Genomic DNA, 24,617 nt, shown 5'->3' on the forward strand with positions numbered 1-24,617 from the left:
ACTGTGGCAATCTTGCCCCCCCATCCCTGCCGACTCGGTCTGCCCATCGCCGGGCTTAGTTTAAGAAAACTGCTGAAGGCCAACATTTTTTTTTTCCTGGCCATCTTACCTGCTTTGCTGTGCCAGACAGGGCCGAAATCGTTCCGGTTTGCCGGCAGTAAATCTAGTTTTTAGCTGGCTAAATCTGGCCGAGTCAAAGAGCTGTCCTAAAGTTAGCTGGCTATATTCAATATTGTGACTGCACTATTGAATATATCTCTAAAGTTAGCGGGTTAAGTTTATCCGGCTAACTTTGCTATACAAATTCTGACTGAATATGGACCTCCCAATGTCCTTATTAAGTCCTTTTGTGTTTGTTTCGAATTGTTTGATCAGACTAATTTAAAATATTTTCCCTTCTTATGAACTTAATTTCTCTTTAAGTACCCCCAATAGGGAGGTCCATTAAGGGAATGATCTTCCTTTCAGAAGTACTCACCTACTGAGCTGTTATTCCTCTTCTCTCTGTTATGTTTTATGTCATGTCTACAAAGATTTATTTCTGTCCATAATTTCTGACTTGTTTCACCAGTGTATCATCCTTCTTCACATTTTTTTGCACTGGATCATGTTGAAAATATAGAAACATAAATGTGAAATGTCTTATTTTACATTTCTTTACCATGTGGTGGCTGTAGGGTCTTGTGACATGTGCTAACACAAAACTTACTCCATGGTGTCTTGCAGAGTTTCATGCCATTTTTTTCTGTTTGGGTTTCTGTCTGGAATTTATGCCTTGTACATTTTTGTTTCAGGTTAGGTGTTTGTTGGAAGGCTGAAACTTGGGGAAAAAGGAATATTTTTTCAGGTTTTCCTCCTCTAATAGTAGTGGTTGTAGATCTTTTATAATTTTTTTTAGGTTTTCTAGTTATGGATTGTATTGCCCCTTCATAGGTCACTGGTGATGCATCACCTGGAGTACTGTGTTCAGTTCTGGAAGCCATATCTCAAAAGGGAAAGGGAGAGGATACAAGTAATCAAGAAAAGTAGTAGTTTGAGTTCTATACTAGAAAACATAAGAGAAGATTCAAGGACCTAAATATGTAGACCTTAGAGGAGAGGCAAGACAGGGGAAATCGATACAGACTTAAATATCTGAAAGACATTAAAAATACTCGAGACAAACCTTTTCCAATGGAAATGAAGTTGAACCAGGGGTCATGACATGAAACTCCTGGGTGGAAGATTCAGGAACAATATCAGGAAATATTTCTTTCACAAAAAGAGTGGTGGATACCTGGAATGCTATCCCAGAGGTGGTGACAAAGACAAAAACTGCGATGGTATTGAAAATGGCATGGGATAAACACAGAGGATCCCAAGTGGCAAGAAAATAGCTGAGCAGTTATGAAATTGGAAAGCGCAGTTGCTTACCTGTAACAGGTGTTCTCCTAGGACAGCAGGATGTTAGTCATCACATGTGGGTGAGATCATCAGATGTAGCCCAGCATGGAAAACTTTTGTCAAATTTTCTAGAAACTTTGGCCAGCAGACTGAGCATGTCCAGCCTACTACTTACTATCCATGTGTCCATGCGAGGTCCCCCTTCAGGCTCGTAACATAGTAAAACATCAAGCGAAAAAATAAAATAACAAACCAAAAGTGAACCCAACATCGTGGGAAGGTGGGCAGGATTCCTGAGGACTAATATCTTGCTGTCCTCGGAGAACACCTGTTACAGGTAAGCAACTGCGCTTTCTCCTAGGACAAGCAGGATGATAGTCCTTACATGCGGGTGAATACAGAGCTCCAGACTGTCCCATTCAACTGGAAAAACCCCACAGCAGCCGAACAAAGTGCCAAAGGGCACAACACAATTGCGGTGCTGTGGGAAACAGGGGGTGGTCTGGTCCCACAAGAAGCATGAACGAAGAGAGTTGAGTTCAGGTCTGGAACAAGTTGCGCAGGACAGACTGATGAAAGGCACTGTCCTGATGGCTGTCCCTGTCAAGGCAATAATAAGCTGCAAACATGTGGAGAGAATGCCAAGTTGTGGTCCGGCAAATTTCCACGAAGGGGACTATATGCAAATGAGCCACCGACGCTGCTGTGGCCCGCACAGAGTGAGCTTTTACTCTGCTGGCTAGCTGAAGGCCTGCCTGCGCATAGCAGAAGGCAATGCAATCCACCAGTCAGTTCGACAATGTCTATTTACCCACCGCTGCACCCAGTCTGTTGGAGTCAAATGACACGAAGAGCTAGGTGGACTGTCTGTGGCTCACCGTGCAATCTAGGTAGAAGGCCAACACCTGTTTACAGTCCAGGGTGTGGAAAGTACATTCTCCAGGGTGGGAATATGGCCTCGGTAAAACGATGGGTAAAACAATCAACTGGTTGATGTGGAAATCAGTCACCACCTTGGGCAGGAACTTAGGATGCATATGCAGAACCACACGGTCGTGGAAGAACTTTGTCTACGGTGCGCACATTACCAGGGTCTGAAGCTTACTGACCCTGCAAGCAGAAGTGATCGCCATCAGGAATATGACATTCCAGGTGAGGAACTTCAGATCACAGGACTGCAGAGGCTCAAAAGGAGGCTGCATCAGTCTTACCCTGACAACGTTGAGGTCCCAGGATGCTGCCAGTGGCCAAAGAGGGGGCATCAGTTGGAGGAAACCATGCATGAAACGGCCAACCAGGGGCTGGACCGAAATGGGCGTACCAGCGACAGCTCGGTGATACACACTGACAGCGCTCAGGTACTTTCTGACGGAAATGGTCTGGAGCCCAGACTTGAACAAGTGCCACAGATAGTCCAGGAGCCAGGGGAGAGGGCACAAGAACAGATCTAATCCATGCCCTCCTCACCAGATGGAAAAATGCTTCCATTTCGAGCTGTAGGACTTCCTGGTCGAATGTTTCCAGGACTCTATCAGAACCTGGGAAACACAGTCTGAGAGCTATAATGGCTTGAGGATTATGCGCTCATCATCCAAGCTGTGATGGACAGTGCCCGAAGGTTCGGGTAGCGCAGAGTGCCCTGGTTCTGTGATAGGAGGTCAGGCGCCGTCCCTAGCGGAATGGACTCTTGCACCGACAGGTCCTAGAGAAGTGAGAACCAAACCTGCCGAGGCTAGCTCCTAGACCCAGTAAGGCAATGGCAGCAAGGGCTTCTTGCTATTGCTGGGGAAGGCCCTTTGCGAAATCCTGGACTCCAATAGTATAATGTTGCTTAGCTGTGTACAATGAGCTTTTTTTGGGTGTGAAGGATGGAAAGTGAAGCTGTGAAAGTAGTGGCATCTATCTGTTGTTTTTCTGCATACAAATATTTGCAAGTGTCTATTGCTGACAGACTGTAGTGTCTAAAAAGTTAACTTTTCATGGAGATGTCAATCTTAAGTCTGAATGTGGGATGGAATGCATTGAAGGAATTGTAAAACTGATTAAAGTTTTCTTTTCCTTCAGCCATATCATGAAGATGTCATCAATGTACTGATAATATTTGAAAGGTTTACTGTGGTAACCATTCAGGAAGATCTTTTCCAATTCTGACATAAAAAGGTTGGCATACTGTGGTGTCATTCTATTGTTCACAGGTATTACCATAATCTGTAAATATATATCATTCTTGAAGCTGAATTGGTTATGGGTTAGGATGAATTAAATTAGTTTTGCAACAATTTCTCTGTACTGGTGGTCCAGGGTAGTTGCCCTTAGAAATTTGTAACATGTAGCTATGATATCTGCATATAGGATGTTGCTGTACAATGATTCTACATCAATTGTAACAAGGAGATTTTCAAGCTGGTTGATGCTTTTTAAACAAAGTTAATTCATCAAGGAATTGCCCTAAAGACAGATGCCATAAAAAAACAGCTGACACCCAATTCAAGGTTAGATATTTCTTCTAATTGTGGCAGGCATCGTGATTGGAGATACTCAAATGTTAATGTGCACCTTTTTCAAAGGACTACTGGAGATAGACAAATCGTGGGTTATTCCCAGGGAACAATGACCTTCATATGTATCAAAAATGATCTAACAGGTCGATACTGTAACGTGCGGTTGAAGATTTCCCGTCTGTAACGTGCTGGGAGCGCACAATTCGGACGCGTAAGGCGATCCAGCGATACAGTCTCCAGTTTCATGCGTCCTTAGCGCTTCTTAAAACAGACGCATAACCCTTTCCGCACGCAGCATGTATATGATATGTAAATGAACGAATTAGCTGTATAATGAAGGAATTAGCTATTCCCCTCCGATACTGTGACGCGCGCTCAGATTATCTCCTTTGTAACCCGCTATTTTGCCGCGTCCTTAACCTGTTAGTTTACCGCCTACCCTCTACTTGGTGTTAGTGTGGTGTTCGAAAATTAAAACGGGAATAAAGTGTAAAAAATGGGGGTAAAACCGTAAAGTGTAAAAAACATTGCAGCGTAAGTTTATATATATGTATAAATACCTGTCACTTTCCGAATCCCCCAGGCGTGCGGTCATTGAGGTGGCGGCGGGAGCCGGCGGGCAGATGGGCGCCTGTTCATCCAGGCGGCGGCGGCAGGAGCCGGCGAGCGGGTGGGTGCGCGTTGGATCCAGGCGGCGGTGGGAGCCGGCGGGCGGGTGGGCGCGTGTTTGATCCAGGCCGCGGCCGGGTGGGCGTGCATTCATCCAGGCAGAGGGAGCCGGCGGCGAAAGCGGCCTCCGGCTCCCTCTGCCTGGATGAATGCACGGCCCCCGCCGGCAGTGAATGAATGCCCGTGCGATTTCGGCGCTCAAGGCCCCGTCCGGTCTCCGGTGCAGCCCCAGTCCTGTCCCCTCCTCCCGAAGCAAAAAAAAACGAAAAGTAGCAAGGCTCGGGCCTGCTACGGTAGTCCCTTCTCCCTTCTCCTCTCCTCCCGATTTCGGCGCTCAAGGCGGCCGGGTGGGCGTGCATTCATCCAGGCAGAGGGAGCCGCCGGCTCCCTCTGCCTGGATGAATGCACGGCCCCCGCCGGCAGTGAATGAATGCCCGTGCGATTTCGGCGCTCAAGGCAGTCACATGCCGTGACGTCACGCCTTGAGCGCCGAAATCGCATGGGCATTCATTCACTGCCGGCGGGGGCCGTGCATTCATCCAGGCAGAGGGAGCCGGAGGCCGCTTTCGCCGCCGGCTCGCCTCTGCCTGGATGAATGCACGCCCACCCGGCCGCCTTGAGCGCCGAAATCGGGAGGAGAGGAAAAGGGAGAAGGGACTACCGTAGCAGGCCCGAGCCTTGCTACTTTTTCGGGGTTTTTTTTTTTTTTTGCGCTTCGGGAGGAAGGGACAGGACTGGGGCTGCACTGGAGACCGGACGGGGCCAGGGCTGGTGAGCGGGGGCTGGGGGAAAGTTTGCTGAGCATCGGGGAACATAATTGTCTACTTCCTGGTACCTGTCATTTCAAATGTCATTTGAAATGACATTTGAAATGACAGATACCAGCGCGGCCGTGAAGCGTTAGGCCCGCGAACCCAGGATACTGTATAGGCGCTCTATACAGTAAAATGGGTTGAGCGGGCCTAACGCCTGCCTAAGGCTTCGCAGCCGCGGCATGCATTTGCATGCAATTTGAAGAGAGTATCGAGCGGTAGGTGAAGAGAACTGTGCGTGCGGGGAACGAGGGTGCGCCTGACACTGCTGCACTGTTTCTACCACGGCCTTAGAGTATCGATCTGTAAGGGAACACAAGTGCCAGAGTATTCAAAGCATAATGCATTTAGGGTAGCCTGCTAAAGAACACAAGATCTAACAAGTGTCTTTTTAGATGTGCTGAGCCAAAAATCATTTGTTCTCATCCAAGGGCTGACATAGCATTTAAAAAACAACACATGCCAGAAGAAGTGGCTTTTTTCTATATGAGGGGTAGGCAATTCTGGACCTGGAGTGCCACAAACAGATCTAGCTTTCAGGATGTCCACAATAAATACGCTTGAGATATGTTTGCATATAATGGAGGAAGTGCAAGCAAACATACTTCATGCATATTCACTGTGGAAATCCTGAAAACTATACCTGTTTGTTGGTCTACATGTGAATTAAAGTCACTAAGAATGATATTAATGAGGTTCAACTTTAAAAAGACTAATGTTTTTATATGTGGCAAACAGTCAGCTAATAATCACTGAGAATGCATAAACTAAGCACACATCCTAAAAAGACGTTGTTAATGTTAATACCGGTCTACTTACAGGATAATTTCTGACACTAGTAAAGATTTATTTTTCACTACAATAAACACATTACCACCTCGTTTAGTTGAGTAGTTACACGATGTTTGATTCCATATTAGGAGTTTCAACCCAGGAAAAAGATGTAGGTGTCATAGTGGATAATACTTTGAAATAGTCTGCTCAGTGTATTGCGGCGGTCAAAAAAGCAAACATTGTTAGGAGTTATTAAGAACGGAATGGTGAAAAAAATGAAGAATGTCATAATGCCTCCACTCTGCTCCATGGTGAGACCGCACCTTGAATACTGTGTGCAATTCTGGTCGCCACATCTCAAAAAAGATATAGTTACACTGGAGAAGGTACAGAGAAGGGTGACCAAAATGATAAAGGGCATGGAATAGTTCCCCAGTGAGAAAAGGCTAAGCTTGAAGAAGAGACGGCTGAGGGGAGGATATGATAGAGGTCTATAAAATCATGCGAGGACTAGAATGGATAAATATGAATCAGTTATTTTCTCTTTTAGATAACAGAAGGATTATGGGGCACTCCATGAAGTTAGCAAGTAGCACATTTAAAAAAAATGGAGAAAATTATTTTTCACTCAATGCACAATCAAGCTGTGGAATTCGTTGCCAGAAGAATTAACGGCTCGATACTGTAAGGCCGCGGTAGAAACAGTGCGGCAGTGTCAGGCGCACCCTTCCTCCCCGCACGCACAGTTCTCTTGACCTAGCGCCTGATACTCTCCTCTAATTGCATGCAAATGCATGCCGCGGCTGTAAAGCGTTAGGGAAGGGTTATGCCCGCGCAACCCATTTTACTGTATAGGCGCTTAATACAGCGCCTATACAGTAACCTGGGTGCGCTGGTACCTGTCATTTCAAATGTCATTTGAAATGACAGGCACCAGGAAGTGTAAAAAACAAAATTTTTAAATACCTGTCGGAGGGCCGCGTGGGTCCAGGCGGCCGGCGGGATCCGGGGGGGCGGGTGGTCGCGTGTTAAATCTAGGCCGCGGGCGGGTGGGCGCCTGTTCCAGGTGGCGGCGGGTGGACGCGCGTTAGTTTCAGACGACCGGCGGCGGGAGCCGGGGGGCGGGTGAGGCAGCCCCCACCGGCAGTGAATGAATGCGTGCCTGTGCGACCCCTGAGATTCGGTGCTCAAGGCAGTCACATGCCGTGACGTCACGCCTTGAGCGCCAAATCGCAGGGGTCGCACAGGCGCGCATTCATTCATCCAGGCGGAGGAGCCGGCGGCAAAAGCAGCCGGCTCCTCCGCCTGGATGAATGCGCGTCTGTGCGACCCGGCCTAGATTTAACACGCGACCACCCGCCCCCCGGCTCCCGCCGCCGGTCGTCTGAAACTAACGCGCGTCCACCCGCCCCCGCCGCCTGGAACAGGCGCCCACCCGCCCGCGGCCTAGATTTAACACGCGACCACCCGCCCCCTGGATACCGCCGGCCGCCTGGACCCATGCGGCCCTCCGACAGGTATTTAAAAATTTTTATTTTTTTTTCTGACAGGTTTTATGTGTCCCACAGCATTACATTTTCTCAATCATCTCTGTATCGCTTTTTTTTTTATTGTGTTTTATTGTTTTTGAGTATCTTAAGCGGTGTCGATGGATTTGTTACTAGACTCACAGTCCTAACTCCTACTAGGGGGAGGCGGTAAACTAACACGTTAAGGCCGCGGCAAAACAGCGGGTTACTAAGGAGATAATATCAGCGCCCGTTACAGTATCGGAGGGGAATAGCTAATTCCTTCATTATACAGCTAATTCGTTCATTTACACATCATATACATGCTGCGTGCGGAAAGGGTTATGTGTCTATTTTACGAAGCGCTAAGGACGCGTGAAACTGGAGACTGTATCGCTGGATCGCCTTACTCATCTGTATTGTGCGCTCCCAGCACGTTACAGACGGGGAATCTTTAACCGCACGTTACTGTATCGACCTGTAGGTTAGGGAAGGAAGTGTAGCTGGGTTTAAAATAGGTTTGGATAAGTTCCTGGAGGAGAGCTCCTTAAACTGCTATTAATCAAGTTGACAGAATAGCCACGGGATCTATTTAATTGATGGGTACTTGCCAGGTACTTGTAACCTGTGTTAGCCACTGTTGGAAATTGGATGCTGGGCTTGATGGACCCTCTGTCTGACCCAGTATGGCTATTCTAATATGTAAAGTGCTGTGCACAGTTGATTAATTAGAACATTAGAATTACCATACTGGGTCAAACCGAGGGTCCATCAAGCCCTCTATCCTGTTTCCAACAGTGGCCAATTCAGGTAAGATCCCAAATAGTAGAGTAATCCCATGCTGCTAACACCCAGGAATAAGTAGTGGCTTTCCCCAAGTTTATGTGGTTCATAATGGTTTATGGACCTTTCCTCCAAGAACCTGTCCAAATCTTTTCTAAATTCAGCTATGCTAACTGCCTTTACTAAGTACTCCAGCAATGAGTTCACTATCAAATAAGCATGTTTCAGTTGTACAGATTAAATCAGGCTGTTTATCCTTCAGTAAGCTAAACAAAATTGGAATATTTTACCTAATGATCTAGCATTAATCAACAAGATAGAAATCCTAAACTGCAACTTTTCATTTCTAAAGCATTATTAGGGTTTAGTAGCTAGGTAGAGGGACACAGACTTTTTAAAGCACTGCTGGTAAATTCCATCACCTTGTTCATGGTCCATAATAACTGGAATATAATTCTAATTTTTCACACTAGTCTCAATTGCTGCTGAGAGAAACAAGTTCGCAAAACAAGATGTTCTGTGGGATAACATGTCTTGGCTAATTAGAGTATGCTGGGATACAAAAAGTAAAAAAAATATGAACAATTTATCACAGAATAAGTTCTCTCATCATCAACCTTTGTCCACAAACCCAAATAAACAAATTGCCAGAAGACAAAAGGCATCAACAAACTAAAAGCTCAACTTCCATAAAAAATATATACCGTATTTTTCGCTCCATAAGATGCACTTTTTTTTTACTCAAAAGTGGGGGGAAAATGTCTGTGTGCCTTATGAAGCGAATATAAAAAAAAGCAAAAAACTAACTACAACCCCCAACCCTCCTGACCCCCCCCAAGACTTGCCAAAAGTCCCTGGTGGTCCAGCGGGGGTCCGGGAGCGATCTCCTGCTCTTGGGCCGTTGGCTGCCAGTAATCAAAATGGCGCCGATGGCCCTTTGCCCTTACTATGTCACAGAGGCTACCGGGTACCATTGGTTGGCCCCTGTCACGCTGTCCATTGCTCCTACCATGTGACAGGGGCCGACCAATAGCACCGGTAGCCCCTGTGACATAGTAAGGGCAAAGGGCCATCGGCGCCATTTTGATTATTGGCAGCCAACGGCCCAAGTACAGGAAATCGCTCCCAGACCCACGCTGAACCACCAGGGACTTTTGGCAAGTCTTGGGGGGGGGGGGGGGCAGGAAGGTGGGGTGTTGTAGTTAATTAAATTTAAATGGTTGGGATGGGGTTTTGTTTTTTTTTTTCCCCAACAGAAAGAGAACGATAAAAGTTTTCTGATCTGGGGAGTGGACTGAAATGGCCCTCCCCAGACCCGAAAATGAAATGGGGACAAAAAAAATTTTTTTTGCACTCCCCTAATTTGCTCCATAAAATGCATAGACACCCGGGAACAGAGCAGGTTCAGCACACCATTTTTTTTTTTAATTTTCCCCCTCTGAATCCTAGGTGCATCTTATGATCAGGTGTGTCTTATGGAGCGAAAAATACAGTATATCAGTTCTGAGAGGGTAATAGAGCCAAACCAAGATATTTATATTGATCAATAGAATTGCCTCAGGCAATCAGCCAGTACACATGTACTCCTTATGACCAAAGGAGCATATAAAGGAATTCATTTGTGCACTCTCATGTGCGCAATGGGGCACACATCTGCCCCAACACACGGAACCAATGGTGTCAGCTTACTATATGAGGCAGTGCAGAGATGACCTCACATGGGCAGAGCTGGAACACAGCACCTCAGAGAAGCTAAGCAAAGATCAATGGGTGGCACGCAGCAGATGGAAAATGCCACAAAATGAAGCAGCTAAGCATCCAGAGCAGCAGGAATGGCACACAAGATGTTAATAAGAGTGCAGCTGAAGTAATGGATTATTTGACATACAGCATTAGATGGAGCAAAAAAAAAAATACTTGCATATCAGTTTTTACCTCTTTTTGGTTGAAAAGAAAATTCAAGAACAGAGGACCCACTGGATTTTAGATTTCTGTTTCTTGGACTAATGAACTAGTTGGCATAACATTATATGGATTTTTACTATAACAATTGTCTCTTGATAATGAGGTCAGCAGCAGCTTATTATCTTTATATGAAATCTAAAGCTATTCCTATTGATTGATAATATGCCAGGCAGCAGATGTGGCTTCTGTGGTTACTTTGCTGTTGCTTAGGGCAACTGGGATACTAATATTCAATCACTGTCTTACTGTTTTTATTTATTATTTGGATTTTATGGATGTTTTAACTGTAAAACGCTTAGATATACTGATAGGCGGCATACAAATAAATAAATAAATGGCGTACATACCTTGTCACTACCTTTTTTAAGCATTTTCATCTGTAAGATAATTGCGTGTTCATTATTTTTCAGAAGATCAACTTTTGGTCCTCTCTTTAAGTAGGAAATTGTAGCATATGCAGTAAAACTGAAGTCTTCCCTGTTGAAATTAAATAATTAATATTACAGACCATGTTTTAAATGTGAACTTAAATGTTCCACATATCCAAATACCTCTTTTCAGACCGTTAATCAATAGCTTTATAGTGAGACAGATGCTGATAAAAGTACCCTACTCTTCTCCTACCCTTCATACACTCCTTTCCAATGACGCTTTTGACCAGTGAAAATGGAAATTAGTTTTTGCATTCATTTTGTTATTAAACTTCTCTTTTACAAGTCTATTTTCATACACAGCAATGAGTGACAGTAATACCTATCTTGGCATAAATGTGAAAAGAAAAGTTACTTAGCATTACTATAAATTGAATTTATAATGAAAATTCAGATAAGTTGTATCTCTTTAGCAAAGTTACTTACCTGTAAATGGTGTTCTCTGGAGACAGCAAGATAAATCAGTCACTCATATAGGTGATGTCATTTGAAAGTGCCAAAGAACAAAATGTAGCTAGCTTGAACTAGAAAAACCTAGAATGCTTTCTGCTCATGTATAAGTGCCTGCATAGTCATGCTGCTGGCCTCATTATGAAGAGAAGGGCAACCAACATGATTTATTTATTTATTTATAACTTTTTTTTATACCAAAGTTCAGGTATCAGAATTACTTATCACTCCGGTTTACATTATAACAAGTAGAAAACAATGACAACATATGTCTTAGAATGAATAAGGGAGTGAACAACTTGGATAATATAACATAACATAACTAGGGGATGGAACAGCTCCCCTATGAGGAAAGGCTGACGAGGTTAGGGCTGTTCAGTTGGAGAAGAGACGGCTGAGGGGGGATATGATAGAGGTCTTTAAGATCATGAGAGGTCTTGAACGAGTAGATGTGACTTGGTTATTTACACTTTCGAATAATAGAAGGACTAGGGGGCATTCCATGAAGTTAGTAAGTAGCACATTTAAGACTAATCGGAGAAATGTTGAGATTACTTACCTGAATCTCCTTTTCCTTAGTGTAGACAGATGGACTCAAAACGAATGGGTATAGTATGCTCGTGCTAGCAGTTGGAGACGGATCTGACGTCAGCATGGGTATATATACCCCCACAGGAAGTGTAACAACTCAGTAATCTTCCTTGCAAAAGCTGTTATGGATGTATGTGTACTGACGATCAACGAATTAGTGAAACAGGATTCCCCTGACCGATTGATAGGAGCTAGAGACCACCAGCATTCACAACCGGAAGGCGTCGACACCTGGCAAAGGGGACGCTCTTATGTAAGAAAATGACATGGCCTACCTGGGATCGGTGAAACCCATGTATACCGGCAGCCGGGCGGGATGCTGAGTCCATCTGTCTACACTAAGGAAAAGGAGATTATCAGGTAAGTAATCTCAACATTTCCTAGCGTGTAGCCAGATGGACTCAGAACGAATGGGATGTACAAAAGCTTTACTCCCAGCCTGGGCGGGAGGCTGCCTGAGGACCGCGTAGGACTGCCCTCGCAAATACTGTGTCCTCCCTGGCCTGGACATCCAGACAGTAGAACCTGGAGAAAGTATGGAGGGAGGACCATGTCGCCGCTTTACATATTTCTGCAGGCGACAGCATCCTGGATTCTGCCCAAGATGCTGCTTGGGCTCTGGTAGAATGAGCCTTGACTTGTAGAGACGGTTACTTCCCGGCCTCTACGTAACCTGCTCTAATAACTTCTTTAATCCAGTGAGCGATGGTGGGCCGAGAGGCCGCTTCACCTTGTTTCTTTCCGCTGTGCAGGACGAACAGATGGTCCGTCTTTCGTACTTCTTGTGTCAATTCCAGATATCTGGGCAGCAATCTGCTGATGTCGAGATGGCGTAGTAAACGCCCTTCTTCTGATTTCTTCAAACCCGCCGTGGTAGGCAAAGATATGGTTTGGTTGAGGTGAAATTGTGAGACCACTTTAGGTAGGAAGGAGGGAACCGTGCGAAGATGGATCGCCTCAGGAGTGATTCTGAGAAAGGGATCACGGCAGGACAGCGCTTGTAGCTCTGAGATGCGGCGTGCTGAACACACTGCCAGCAGAAACACCATCTTCAAAGTTAGAGAATGGAGAGACAGGCCCCGAAGGGGTCTGACGGTGGATCCCGCGAGGAAATCCAAAACTAGGTTGAGGTTCCACAGGGGCACTGGCCACTTCAGTGGCGGACGAATGTGCTTGACTCCTTTCAGGAAGCAAGAAACATCTGGATGCGTGGCAATGGTCTTGCCATCCCTCCTGGGACCGTAGCAAGACAGCGCAGCCACCTGAAACTTGATGGAGCTTAGGGAGAGACCCTTCTGAAGCCCATCCTGTAGGAAATCCAGAACAATAGGGATTGTGGTCGCATGTGGATTGGTGCCATGAGTGTCGCACCAGGATCCTTATGTAGGTGAGGGATGTGGAAAACTTGCGAGCTCGGAGGAGTGTATCTATCACAGGCTCCGAGTAACCTCTTTTCTTCAGTCTAGCCCTCTCAATGGCCAGACCGTAAGAGAGAATTGAGCCGGATCCTCGTGGAGGATGGGACCTTGACGAAGCAGGTCCCTGAGAGGAGGCAGGGGAAGGGGCTCCCCTGCCAGTAGTCTTCTCATGTCCGCGTACCAGGGTCTTCTTGGCCAGTCTGGTGCCACTAGAAGAACTAGGCCCCGGTGCTTCTGAATCTTGTGGATAAGGGCGCCCAGCAGAGGCCACGGAGGAAAGGCGTATAGCAGAGTCCCTGGAGGCCATGGCTGAACCAGGGCGTCGATCCCGTGTGAGAACGGATCTCGCTTGCGGCTGAAGTATCTGGGTACTTGAGCATTGGACCTGTCCGCTAGTAAGTCCATGTCCGGAATCCCCCAGTAATCCACAATCATCTGGAAGGCTGTGGGTGACAGCTGCCATTCCCCCGGATTTAGGCTTTCTCTGCTGAGGAAGTCTGCCGTGGTGTTGTCCTTCCCGGCAATGTGGACGGCGGAGATGTCCTGAAGATTCGCCTCTGCCCAAGCCATCAGCGGGGCTATCTCTAGGGATACCTGTCGGCTTCTGGTTCCGCCCTGGCGGTTGATGTATGCCACCGTGGTGGCGTTGTCGGACATCACTCTGACTGCCCGGTTCCGCAGTCTGTGAGCAAATTGCAGGCAGGCTAACTGGACTGCCCGTGCCTCTAGACGGTTGATGTTCCACCCTGACTCTTCTCTGTTCCACCGCCCTTGTGCGGTGAGTTCTTCGCAGTGTGCTCCCCAGCCGCTCAGGCTGGCATCTGTGGTGAGCAGAGTCCACGTGGGGTAGGACATCTTCGACCCCCTGCTCGTGTGGTTGGACTGCAACCACCACCGTAACTGGGTCCGCACTCTGGCTGGCAGAGGTAGATGCACGGAATAATTCCGGAAACGGGGGCTCCAGCGAGAGAGCAGGGAGCGTTGTAGAGGTCTCATATGGGCCCTTGCCCAGGGTACCACTTCCAGGGTGGATGCCATGAGGCTGAGAACCTGCAGATAGTCCCAAGCTATGGGCCGGCTGGCTCCCATCAAGGACCGGAGATGCGTCTGAAGTTTTAACCTCCTCTTGGTAGTGAGACTGACTTTGTCTGCCTGGGTGTCGAACTGGACTCCCAGGTATTCCAGTGATTGGGAAGGCTGTAGGCAACTCTTGTTGAGGTTGACTACCCATCCCAGGCTTTCCAGAAGGGCGATCACTCTGTCGGTTGCCCGATGGCTCTCCTCTCGTGATTTCGCCCTGATCAGCCAATCGTCTAGGTAGGGATGGACAAGGATTCCTTCCCGTCTGAGCGCCGCTGCTACCACTACGACCATCTTGGTGAAGGCCCGCGGCGCCGTGGCTAACCCGAAGGGCAGAGCCCGGAATTGGAAGTGGCGTCCCAGAACCTTGAAGCGTAGGTAACGCTGATGATCCGGATGGATCGGGATATGCAGGTAGGCTTCTGACAAGTCTAAGGCCGTGAGGAATTCTCCCGGCTGTACTGCGGTCTTGACTGAGCGCAGAGTTTCCATGCGAAACCTCGGGACCCTTAAGTATCGGTTGACTGACTTGAGGTCCAGTATGGGCCGGAAAGTGCCCTCTTTCTTGGGTACCATGAAATAAATGGAATAGTGACCAGAATTCATTTCCCATGCAGGTACTGGGATAATGGCTTTCAAGGACAGGAGCCTCGCCAGGGTAGCTTCCAATGCTGCCTTCTTGTGTATTGGACACGAAGATTCCACAAACCTGTCCGGAGGGAGGTGATGGAAGTCCAGATAATACCCCTCTCGGATGATGGCGAGGACCCACTGGTCCGACGTAATCGCGACCCATCTGGGATAGAAGCGGGTTAACCTGCCTCCTATGGCTCCGTCCCCCGGATGGATCGGCTGATTCTCATTGGGAGGCGCGGCCGGGCCGTGAACCCGAGCCGGCTCCCCTCTTATGCTGCTTGGTCCGAAAGGACTGGTTCCTGGCCTGAGGACGAGGTGCCTGGTAGCGACTCCTATAGGGAGTGAAGCGCTGGGAGCTTCTACCTCTGGAGGGCCTTGGAAAGGTGCGCTGGTTCCTTCTGAACCTATCTTCCGGCAGTCGAGGTACTGGAGAGGCGCCCCATGTGCTGGCCAGTTTATCAAGGTCGCTGCCGAACAGGAAAGAACCCCTAAAGGGCATTCTGGTGAGGCGTGTCTTTGAAGTAGCATCGGCTGACCAATTCTGTATCCAGAGCTGCCTCCTGGCAGCTACGGAGGATGAGACCCCCTTTGCTGTCGTACGGACTAGGTCAGATGCGGCATCCGTGAGGAACGAGAGAGCTGACTCCATGTCTGCTGCCGGAGCATTGTTCCTGACTTGTGACAAACAGGAACGCGTCACCACTGTGCAGCAGGTTGCAATCCGCAAAGATAGAGCTGCTACCTCAAAGGTCTGTTTCAGGATGGCGTCCAGTCGCCGGTCATGAGGCTCCTTGAGGGCCGCCCCCCCTTCAACTGGAATGGTAGTGCGCTTGACCACAGCGCTAACCAAGGCGTCCACCTGAGGGCACGCCAGCATCTCCTTGATTGCCGGTTCCAGGGGGTACATGCCCGTCAGGGCCCGACCCCCTTTGAATGAGGCCGCTGGTGCAGCCCATTCCAAATCTATCAGTTGCTGTGCTGCTTGCAAGAAGGGAAAATGGCGGGCTGTAGGACGAAGACCTTCCAGCAGAGGGTTCTGCGTAGAGGGCCCCGTAGTGCTGGGACCTGTAATAGCCAACTCTGCCAGGCACTGCGATACCAGGTCGGAGAGATCTTCCTTGGGAAAGAACAGTCTCATGGTTCGATATGGCTCAATCCCCGAGGGAAGTTTCCCCTCCTCCGGGGGTTCGGACTCGTCCTCCGAGACATCAGGGTCCGCCTGAACCGGACTGCTCGGCGGCGGGTGCCCATGATAAGGGCGCAAAGGTCCAGGGGCAGGATCAGCTGGGGCCGCAGCAGCAGCAGGGCCTGGACGGGAAGCTGATTGCATCTGTACAAAGGCATGAATCCCCTTAAAGAGATCTACCCAGGAAATGGAAGCGGTCTCTAGTCGTCGGGGTACCAGGTCCCCCGGGATTCCAGGTTGTTCGAGACTGCCCGCTAGATCCAGGGTGGCCCCTGGGGAACTGTCCGCAAACCTCGGTTGAGACTGGTCCTGGCCCGAGGCTCCCACTGCCTCCTCACATTGGGCACAAAGGGAGTCTGGCTCCTCGCTGTGCGTGGCTCTAAGCTGGCATGCTGAGCAGAGGCCGAGGGCTTTAATGCCGGAATCCGGAGGCGCCGCCGCTGAAGACGCTGAGGCGTTCTGTTCCATCACGGCTTGGGAATGTAGCGCTGAAGAATATGCGCTTAATATAATATGCGCTCAAGGATATGCGGCAGCAATATGCGCTTAATACAACAGGCGCTCAATAATATGCGGCAGCAATATACGCTGAATACAACAGGCGCCCAATAATATGCGGCAGCAATATACGCTTAATAATATGCGGTCAGCAATACGCGCTTAATACAACAGGCGCACAATGATATCCAATATGCACTCAATAATATGCGCTGAATGATAGACAGGCGCCTAACATGGGCGCTCAATACCTGAACAAGGCCGACAAAATGGCGACCTCCACGGCGTGCCGCATACAGACAACACCGCCGATCCTCGTCCCTCGGAGACCAAAAAGTAAGAGATGTACGCCTTACTTGATCCTCGGCGCTTCCCGGTTGGAACCCGGGCGGTCTCTGGCTGCGGGGGGAGAGGGGAAATACCTTCACCGCCGCGCTCGAGGAAGTGCACCCGCTGCCTCTAAGCTGCCGAACTCGTCTCGCTCGGGGCTAAGTCCACGCCGGGACCGAGGCGCCTCTCAGCCCGACCCGAGCCCTTCACGCTCAGGGGCTAGATCCCTGCCGCGATTCGGCCACCGGACCGAGGCCTAGACCTCCGAGGGATCGCGGAAATCACCCCGGGAAACTCAACTGGGGGAGGGACCCGAGGGTATCACCGCAGGAGTGCGGGACTCGATGTTCCTGTAGAAATTTAGTAAGTAGAATATAGAAAGTAGAAGATAGAAAGTAGTATTGGAAAACACGCTCTGCGAGCGTGCAGGCTCTCCAAACTGCTTTGGAGACGGAAATTACTGAGTTGCTACACTTCCTGTGGGGGTATATATACCCATGCTGACGTCAGATCCATCTCCAACTGCTAGCACGAGCATACTATACCCTTTCGTTCTGAGTCCATCTGGCTACACGCTAGGAAAATTCTTTTTTACTCAACGCACAATAAAGCTCTGGAATTTGTTGCCAGAGGATGTGGTTAGTGCAGTTAGTGTAGCTGGGTTCAAAAAAGGTTTGGATAAGTTCTTGCAGGAGAAGTCCATTAACGGCTATTAATCAAGTTTACTTAGGGAATAGCCACTGCTATTAATTGCATCAGTAGCATGGGATCTTCTTCGTGTTTGGGTAATTGCCAGGTTCTTGTGGCCTGGTTTGGCTTCTGTTGGAAACAGGATGCTGGGCTTGATGGACCCTTGGTCTGACCCAGCATGGCAATTTCTTATGTTCTTAAGATATAACTCACTCTTGGACCTATTTATTAAGCTGTGAAAATCAGGATAAAAAATGGTGTATGCACGTAATGTACTTTGTTTACAGATACATGCTATTCACAGCTTTTAGCACAACAAATCCAGCATAATGCAAATAAAATAGTAATAAACTGTGTTGTATGCAAAACAGCTCATTATTATGTAAACAGAATAATGCAGCTCGAGGTAAACGTCATAATCCATGTTTTTCTATGAAAGTTAAATCTCAAATGGTATAGCTAACTTTTCCATAGAATCATTGCCAGACTAAGGTGCCTGGAAATTTACCTTAGTGGTTAGCTTAAAAGGCCCACAAGGACTTGTAAGAAGAGCCCCCCCAACTTCCCCTTATCCAAATTCCATGGTGGAGCATGGGGGTAAAATAATCGACCCTGAGCTACAAACCCCCCCCTTCCATTCCCCCACACAAATATATATTTTTTTATTTTCTCTTTTGTTAAGCCCTGCCCCATGCTTCCAAACCACGCCCCCTTGTAAAATCATCCCTCATGGGTTGTTTCTCCATCCCCCACAAACCCCTCTCCAGGTTACCCAATAATCAGCGGAGAAGAAAGGGGGCAGGAGTGATCCCAATTTGCTCCTGCCATGCAGTTGCTGTAATGCAAAATGTTGCTGTTTGACTCATACACCAAAAAAGGAGTTACAGTTCAACCAGAGTAATTTTATATTACAGTAGCTATGGGGCAGAAGCATGTGGGATCATTCTGCCCCCCTTCTTCACCACTGAATATGGGGTAAGCTTGGGGAAGGATATGAGAGGGTGGGTGGAAGTGTACCTTGCCTCTAACAATTTTATAAAGTGATGGGATTTGGAAGTAAGCTGGTGGGACTCAATAGCAGAGCAATTTTTTATATTTATGGGAGGTGGGGAGAAGGCAGGGATAGAGTAGCAGTAACTTGGAAATATTAATTTTACCCCCATGAACCACCATGGAGTTTATTAAAAAGACCTCTTTATATACTTTATTGCTAATGTTTTTTAAACATGGAATCTGATACACAGTTATTTTTACTTTTACATGAAAAAGAAAAAGTTTGATAAAAAGATTGAAGATTATAAATCATATTCAGAATGGAAATAACCTTACAGTACCTCAGATACTGCTGTAGGATTAGATGAGCTATTATTCTTTCCATTTCATCACGTGAACATTTTGGGGGAACAACACTGGCAACTCTCAGTTTTGAGACTCCTTTTCCCATCCATGCGTCAAGCAATTTCAGTGGTGTAAGTTTTTCATTCAAATGATCCGCTTGCTCAAGAATTTTTACCAGGTCCTTGCAATAACTGGTTACATCTATTTTCTCATAAACTAGGATGAAAGTAAACAGAAGTATCACCTCTCAAATAACAATATAACATACATTCTACTAATTCATTCTTAAAATTATGCAAAGATGTTTCTACATCAGTGTGCAAGTTTTTTGTTTTTTTTTTTAACATGAAAACATTAATCAGCAACTGAAGAATAAATCATATATGCTTTTCAAGGATCCTGATAAGCAGGAATTATCAGCAAACCGCTCACAATTGATCCAGATAAATTATATCTAATTACCCTAGAGGCAGAGTTGTATACAATCAGCTACAGCATAAGCATATAGTTATTCCCCCTTAATTGGACAAAATGAATAATACAGAAGAATGTCCATACATCATTGATTAAGCCTATGTATATCACTCAAGTAAAGAAATGAATCATATTTTTAGAATCATCTTAAGAAAAAAGCAAGGCATTAGATTTCAATTAAAAAGGTTAAAGGTTTAAGGGCTGAGGTCTGCATATAGGTTTTCAGGAAGAGGATAAAAGGCTTTTTGTTTGAGCAGGCACATAGAAAAAACTGGGGGTATCCTGCTGGAAGCGAAGCTGTGGGCTCCTGAGGTCTGGTAATGCATGTTATTGTTTGTAAGGATTTGGGTGGACCCCTGGACTCTGTGGCTGTTGACCACGCCACCACGGGGGAAGTACCGTGAGGGGCCACAGGTCAGGCTCAGCTTTAGGACACACACCCAGTTAGATCTTTTATTAAACAGTATTGAGGAGCCACCAGAGGTGGCAGTAGTGAGCAGGAATGTAGCCCAGCTGGGCATGTAGTCCCGCAGGCTCTGGAACAGTGATCCCACAATGGCTGTGCTGTAGTGGAGAGAAACTGAGATCATGAGTACAAGCAATATATGCAGGGTTCAGGAATAGAGCCTGGCTGGTATAGTACTCACACAGCGGTCTCTCGGTATGGAGCACAGGAGCTGAAGTAAAGGCAGGCCCTCGAGGAACGAGTACCTGGTTCCAGGGAACAGCTCTGAGAGAAGTAGATGGTAACTCACTGATGGTATAGGCAGGGGTGTCTTCCAGGCAGAAGAGAAGTCCAGGTAGCGAGTCCCGGAACATGGGCCCTCGAGGAGCGAGTACCGGTTCCAGACAGCGACCTGAAAGAGAAAAGAGAGAGACCCCCGAGGAGCGGGTACCCCAAATAGAGTAGTCCAACAGTGGAGGCAGAGTAGCTAGGTACGGAGTGCGAATCCCATCCGTTAGGAAACCTTTGCTAACTCAATGGCTAGCAATCACGTAGGCTATTTGTATCCAGGAAGCATGACGTCATCACAGGGGAACACCCCTGAGGTTCGCGCCAAAGAAGATACTTGAAGCAGGGCCATGCGGCGCGTGCACCCTAAGGCAACTGGACAGCATGGCGAGAGGCAGCGCCCAAGCCGGACCGGGGACGCCGGAGAAGACGGCAGGCAGACGCCGCAGCAGCCAAACGTCTGTCAACCGCAGGAGGAGTCGCCAGAGAGGTAAGGAGGGCGGAGTGGAGACATCGGGCAGTGAGAGTCGTAACAATGCTGTCTCCCCTACCTTGCTGCAACCACCCTGATATCACTGGGGCCTCCTAGGACCTTTAAAAACAGTGGTCCGAGAAAGTGTGCAAGGAATCCTTCTGGGAGAGAAGCTTTTGGCTCCTGAGGCCTGATAAGGATGTCTACCCTACCTAGCTGTGAACAGCCAGAGGTCAGCACTGGGGCTGACTAGGACCTTTAAAAATACTGGTCCTGCAGCATGCCAAAGCCGTGCACTTAAAGGGCACTTAAAGGTCCGTTTATGCAGTTTTTTCTTTGATTTCCTTTCTATTTTAATCAATGGGGAAAAAAAAAGGTAGAATGGTGCCTTCAATTTCTCTCCTGACTCAGGGCCCTATGGAATAACATGTGAGGCATTTCTGCTTCCATGTGACTCAAATTTAGAAACCTCAATATCTTCTGGGGTTTCACAAAGTACAGGCCCAAGTCTGCCACCTCTGTTGCCTGTTGAAAGTGGTCATGATTCTCCAGGATCCATAGTGGCCAGAGTAGCTCATGATCAACCTTCATTTATTTGTTTGGCTACCACTGAGGAAGTCAGTGTATGTGTAAAGCACAAATTCATACTGCCTTAGATGTTTCTCTTTAGAGTGATTCTATTAGAAGTGACTCAAGTGTTCCCATGTGAGGGCTCCTCTTCCTTCAGTATTTCAACCTTTGGAGGAAGTTTCATTGCCTAATGAACCTGAATCAGTCTCTCTTCTGGATATATGGTATTTAATTACTAAGGCAGAACATACTATGTCTAATTCTGAGACTGTTGAGTCAGATATTTCAGGATACTAATGTCAAATTTCAAGAGAATGATGTTTGATTGGAAAATGCTGAGTACAATTGGTGTCCTTAGATGACAAGTTACCTCATTACAAGCTGCTAATGCTGCATATTTTAAGGATAGTTTGGTTCTACATAGTCAGATTAAAGCTACAGATAATCAAGTAAGAGGAAAAAATATGAGACTTCTTAATTTTCCTGAATCTAGACTTCTGTCTGCTGCTGAATTTTTTCTTTCTAATCCCTCACCCTCCTGACCCCCCCCCCACAAAACTTTTTTAAAGTACCTGGTGGTCCAAAGGGGGTCCCGAGAGCGATCTTTAAAAATGGTGCCGGCCATCCAGTGCTCCTACCATGTGACAGGGTATCCGTGCCATTGGCCAGCCCCTGTCACATGGTAGGAGTAATGGACGGCCGGCGCCATCTTTAAAAATGGCGCAGGCCATCCAGTGCCCCTATCATGTGACAGGGTCCGACCAATGGCACGGATACCCTGTCACTTGCTAAGGGCAAAGGGCCATCGGTGCCATTTTGATTAGTGGCAGCCGATGGCCCGGGACCCCCGCTGGACCACCAGGTACTTTAAAAAGGTTTGGGGGGGGGAGTCAGAAGGGTGGGGGATTAGAAAGAATAAAATTTAAAGGGTCGGGGTGGGTTTGGGGGATATTTTTAAGTGCCCTTTCTTCCCGCCCTCCCCCCCCCAAAGCGATGAGAACCTTTTCGTGGGGTTTTCCTATCGGGTTCGGGGTAGCATTAAAAGGATGATGAGGGTTCTCATTGGTGTCATTGCATAGAGTAAGAAAGCAAAGTTGCTTACCTGTATCTGGTATTCTCTGTGGACAGCAGGATGTCAGTCTCATATATGGGAGACATCATCGGTGCTGCTTGGATAGGGAACATTCCTAACTGGCTAAAAAAAACTATGTAATCCTTTATTCATTGATAGTATCTGTCCTGAAGGGCAATAACAGAATTTATATCTTGGAGCTATATCCTCAGTCTCTTTTCCCTTCTTCTTGTCCCAAATGGTGGAAGTGGACTCTTCCTGTTGGGGGGAAGGAAAACATTCAAGGCCTGGGGCTGGAATGAGCTGGAATGAGCTCCCTTGTGTATAGAATACTACAGCTCTTTGGGGAAGGCCCACTTATAAAACAGGCTAGACTCACTGGCTGGGTGTTCAAATGAAAGTTTACTGTGGATAATTTCAAAAGAATAAACAGGAACAAATAATAGATTGTCCAGGTTCATCCAAGGTTTCTTAGCCATATAGGAGTAAAGGTTTTTAGTGTCTCTACCTCTATAGATATTTCCCTCAGGGTAGGGGCTTGCAACTTGGTTATCCTCTATGGAGCAGAAAGACAATTGTCCCAAGTTGACTGGGGTCCTGTCTGTATCCTGTGTCTTCTCTTCTCTCTACTCCCTTGGCTTTCTGGATTTTCTTGAAGGAAAAGCCTTTTGCTAGAAACAGTTCTTAATTTCCAGCTCTGGGTAAGGAAGGGTGGAAGAAAAAATATCTTCCTTTCCTTTTAGATGGCAAAAAATCCCAAGAAAACGTCTGCTTCACACAGATGGTCACTGAAACTTGTTCCTGCTGGAATGAAATGGTATGCAGCTCCGTCTTGACTAGGGGAAACAATTTCCCAGAAAGGCCAGGTGAAAAATATTAAAAAACCAAGAATAGCAACAAAATCTTGCTCTGTTCAATCTCCTTGCCAGCCCTGTATCAGGAACTGACAATGCAGTGTCTCTCCCCTTCCTGCTGTAGGCTGGGGGCCTAAAACTTGGGAGTACAAATCAAGGCAATCTCTCAACTCCATACTGCCACACTCTACTAGATTAATTCCCCCCCCCCACACACACACACTTCTGACTGGGATTCTACCACCTCAGCCATCCTCAGGGGGAGGTACTGCAGGGATGGTATCTCTTTCCTAGCTGACAACTCAAGGGCAGTGATCTAGGGTCATCTAGTGGAGACCTAAGGGGTCTCTACACCTAGAAGGATTTTCTGCTCATGTGTGGCTGGCACTGTATAGGTAAATGCATTTCAAGGTCCCCCACAGGCATTTAATATAACTAAGATTTAAAAATATACAGTATATATTCTTTTAACTCTGAGGGTAGATGGGAGGATGTATGTGACTAACTTATCCTTCTGACTATGAAGAACCCCAGTTACATGTAAGCAATTTTGCTTTTTCTATGGACAAGCAGTCAGTTCTACTTGTGGGGGCTCACAATCTAAGGTTTGTTCTCAAGTTCCCCCCCCCCCCCTTTTCCTCCTTAAGACAACTGTAATAATGGGTATATATTGGGAAGGAGTTGAAGAAAAATTGGATTTAAATAGATTCTTTAATACTAACTGCCCAAATTTACTACCTTGACAAAAGTCAGTGTCTAAACAATAGTGAAAGGTAAAAGTATGCACTGAACTCCATACAGTAGCTCTATATATTTCAATAGAGACAGAGCTAAGGTGAACTGTAGAAGCTGTCTTTACTCTCACATTATGAGCTTTTACATGGCCTTATAAAGACTCCCCCTGTCCAAACTCCATGGTATACCATGGAAGGAGATACATCCCTCCTCCCAGTCCCTCACAGAAATATTTTTTATAAAGTTGCCCTTCTATTAAACCCCTGAAATCCATTTTGCAAATGCCAATATGGAGAAATTACTACTTACCTGATAATTTCTTTTTCTTTAATAAGGACAGGAAGATCCAAAACTTCTACCAGCAGATGGAGACCGAGCAAAGCTGACATCACAGTATATCTACTCCTGTACTGACATCAGCCCACCAGTATTCTCTGCAAAAGTCAACCGTGGACAAATTAACAAAACTTGATTATTAACAGATAACCATTCAGCCAACAGGAAAACTCTGAACTCAGAAAAAGAGTGTAATAACACTAGTCTAGGGACTGGAGAAACATTTACCAGTAACCCCTGGAAGACGCAGCCACGTAGGAGGTCAATAGCACAACCATCCAGCAGCCAAAGGTGGGTAGGTGGATCCACCTGTCATTATTAAAGAAAA

General features: G+C 47.0%; 1 protein-coding gene across 3 annotated transcripts in view; it reads right to left on the reverse strand.

The window, feature by feature from the left end:
- Window positions 1-24,617, reverse strand: part of RECQL (RecQ like helicase) — a 290,842-nt gene that overhangs the window by 26,329 nt on the left and 239,896 nt on the right. For all 3 annotated transcript variants that reach the window (XM_029600183.1, XM_029600182.1, XM_029600181.1), the window contains 2 exons: window positions 19,040-19,259; window positions 10,743-10,872 (listed from right to left, as the gene is read on the reverse strand). In XM_029600183.1, coding sequence (XP_029456043.1) covers window positions 10,743-10,872; window positions 19,040-19,259 — 350 coding nt within the window. The remainder of the gene's footprint in view (window positions 1-10,742; window positions 10,873-19,039; window positions 19,260-24,617) is intronic.

This window comes from Rhinatrema bivittatum, chromosome 4, assembly GCF_901001135.1.
Source record: "Rhinatrema bivittatum chromosome 4, aRhiBiv1.1, whole genome shotgun sequence".
Taxonomy (NCBI): domain Eukaryota; kingdom Metazoa; phylum Chordata; class Amphibia; order Gymnophiona; family Rhinatrematidae; genus Rhinatrema; species Rhinatrema bivittatum.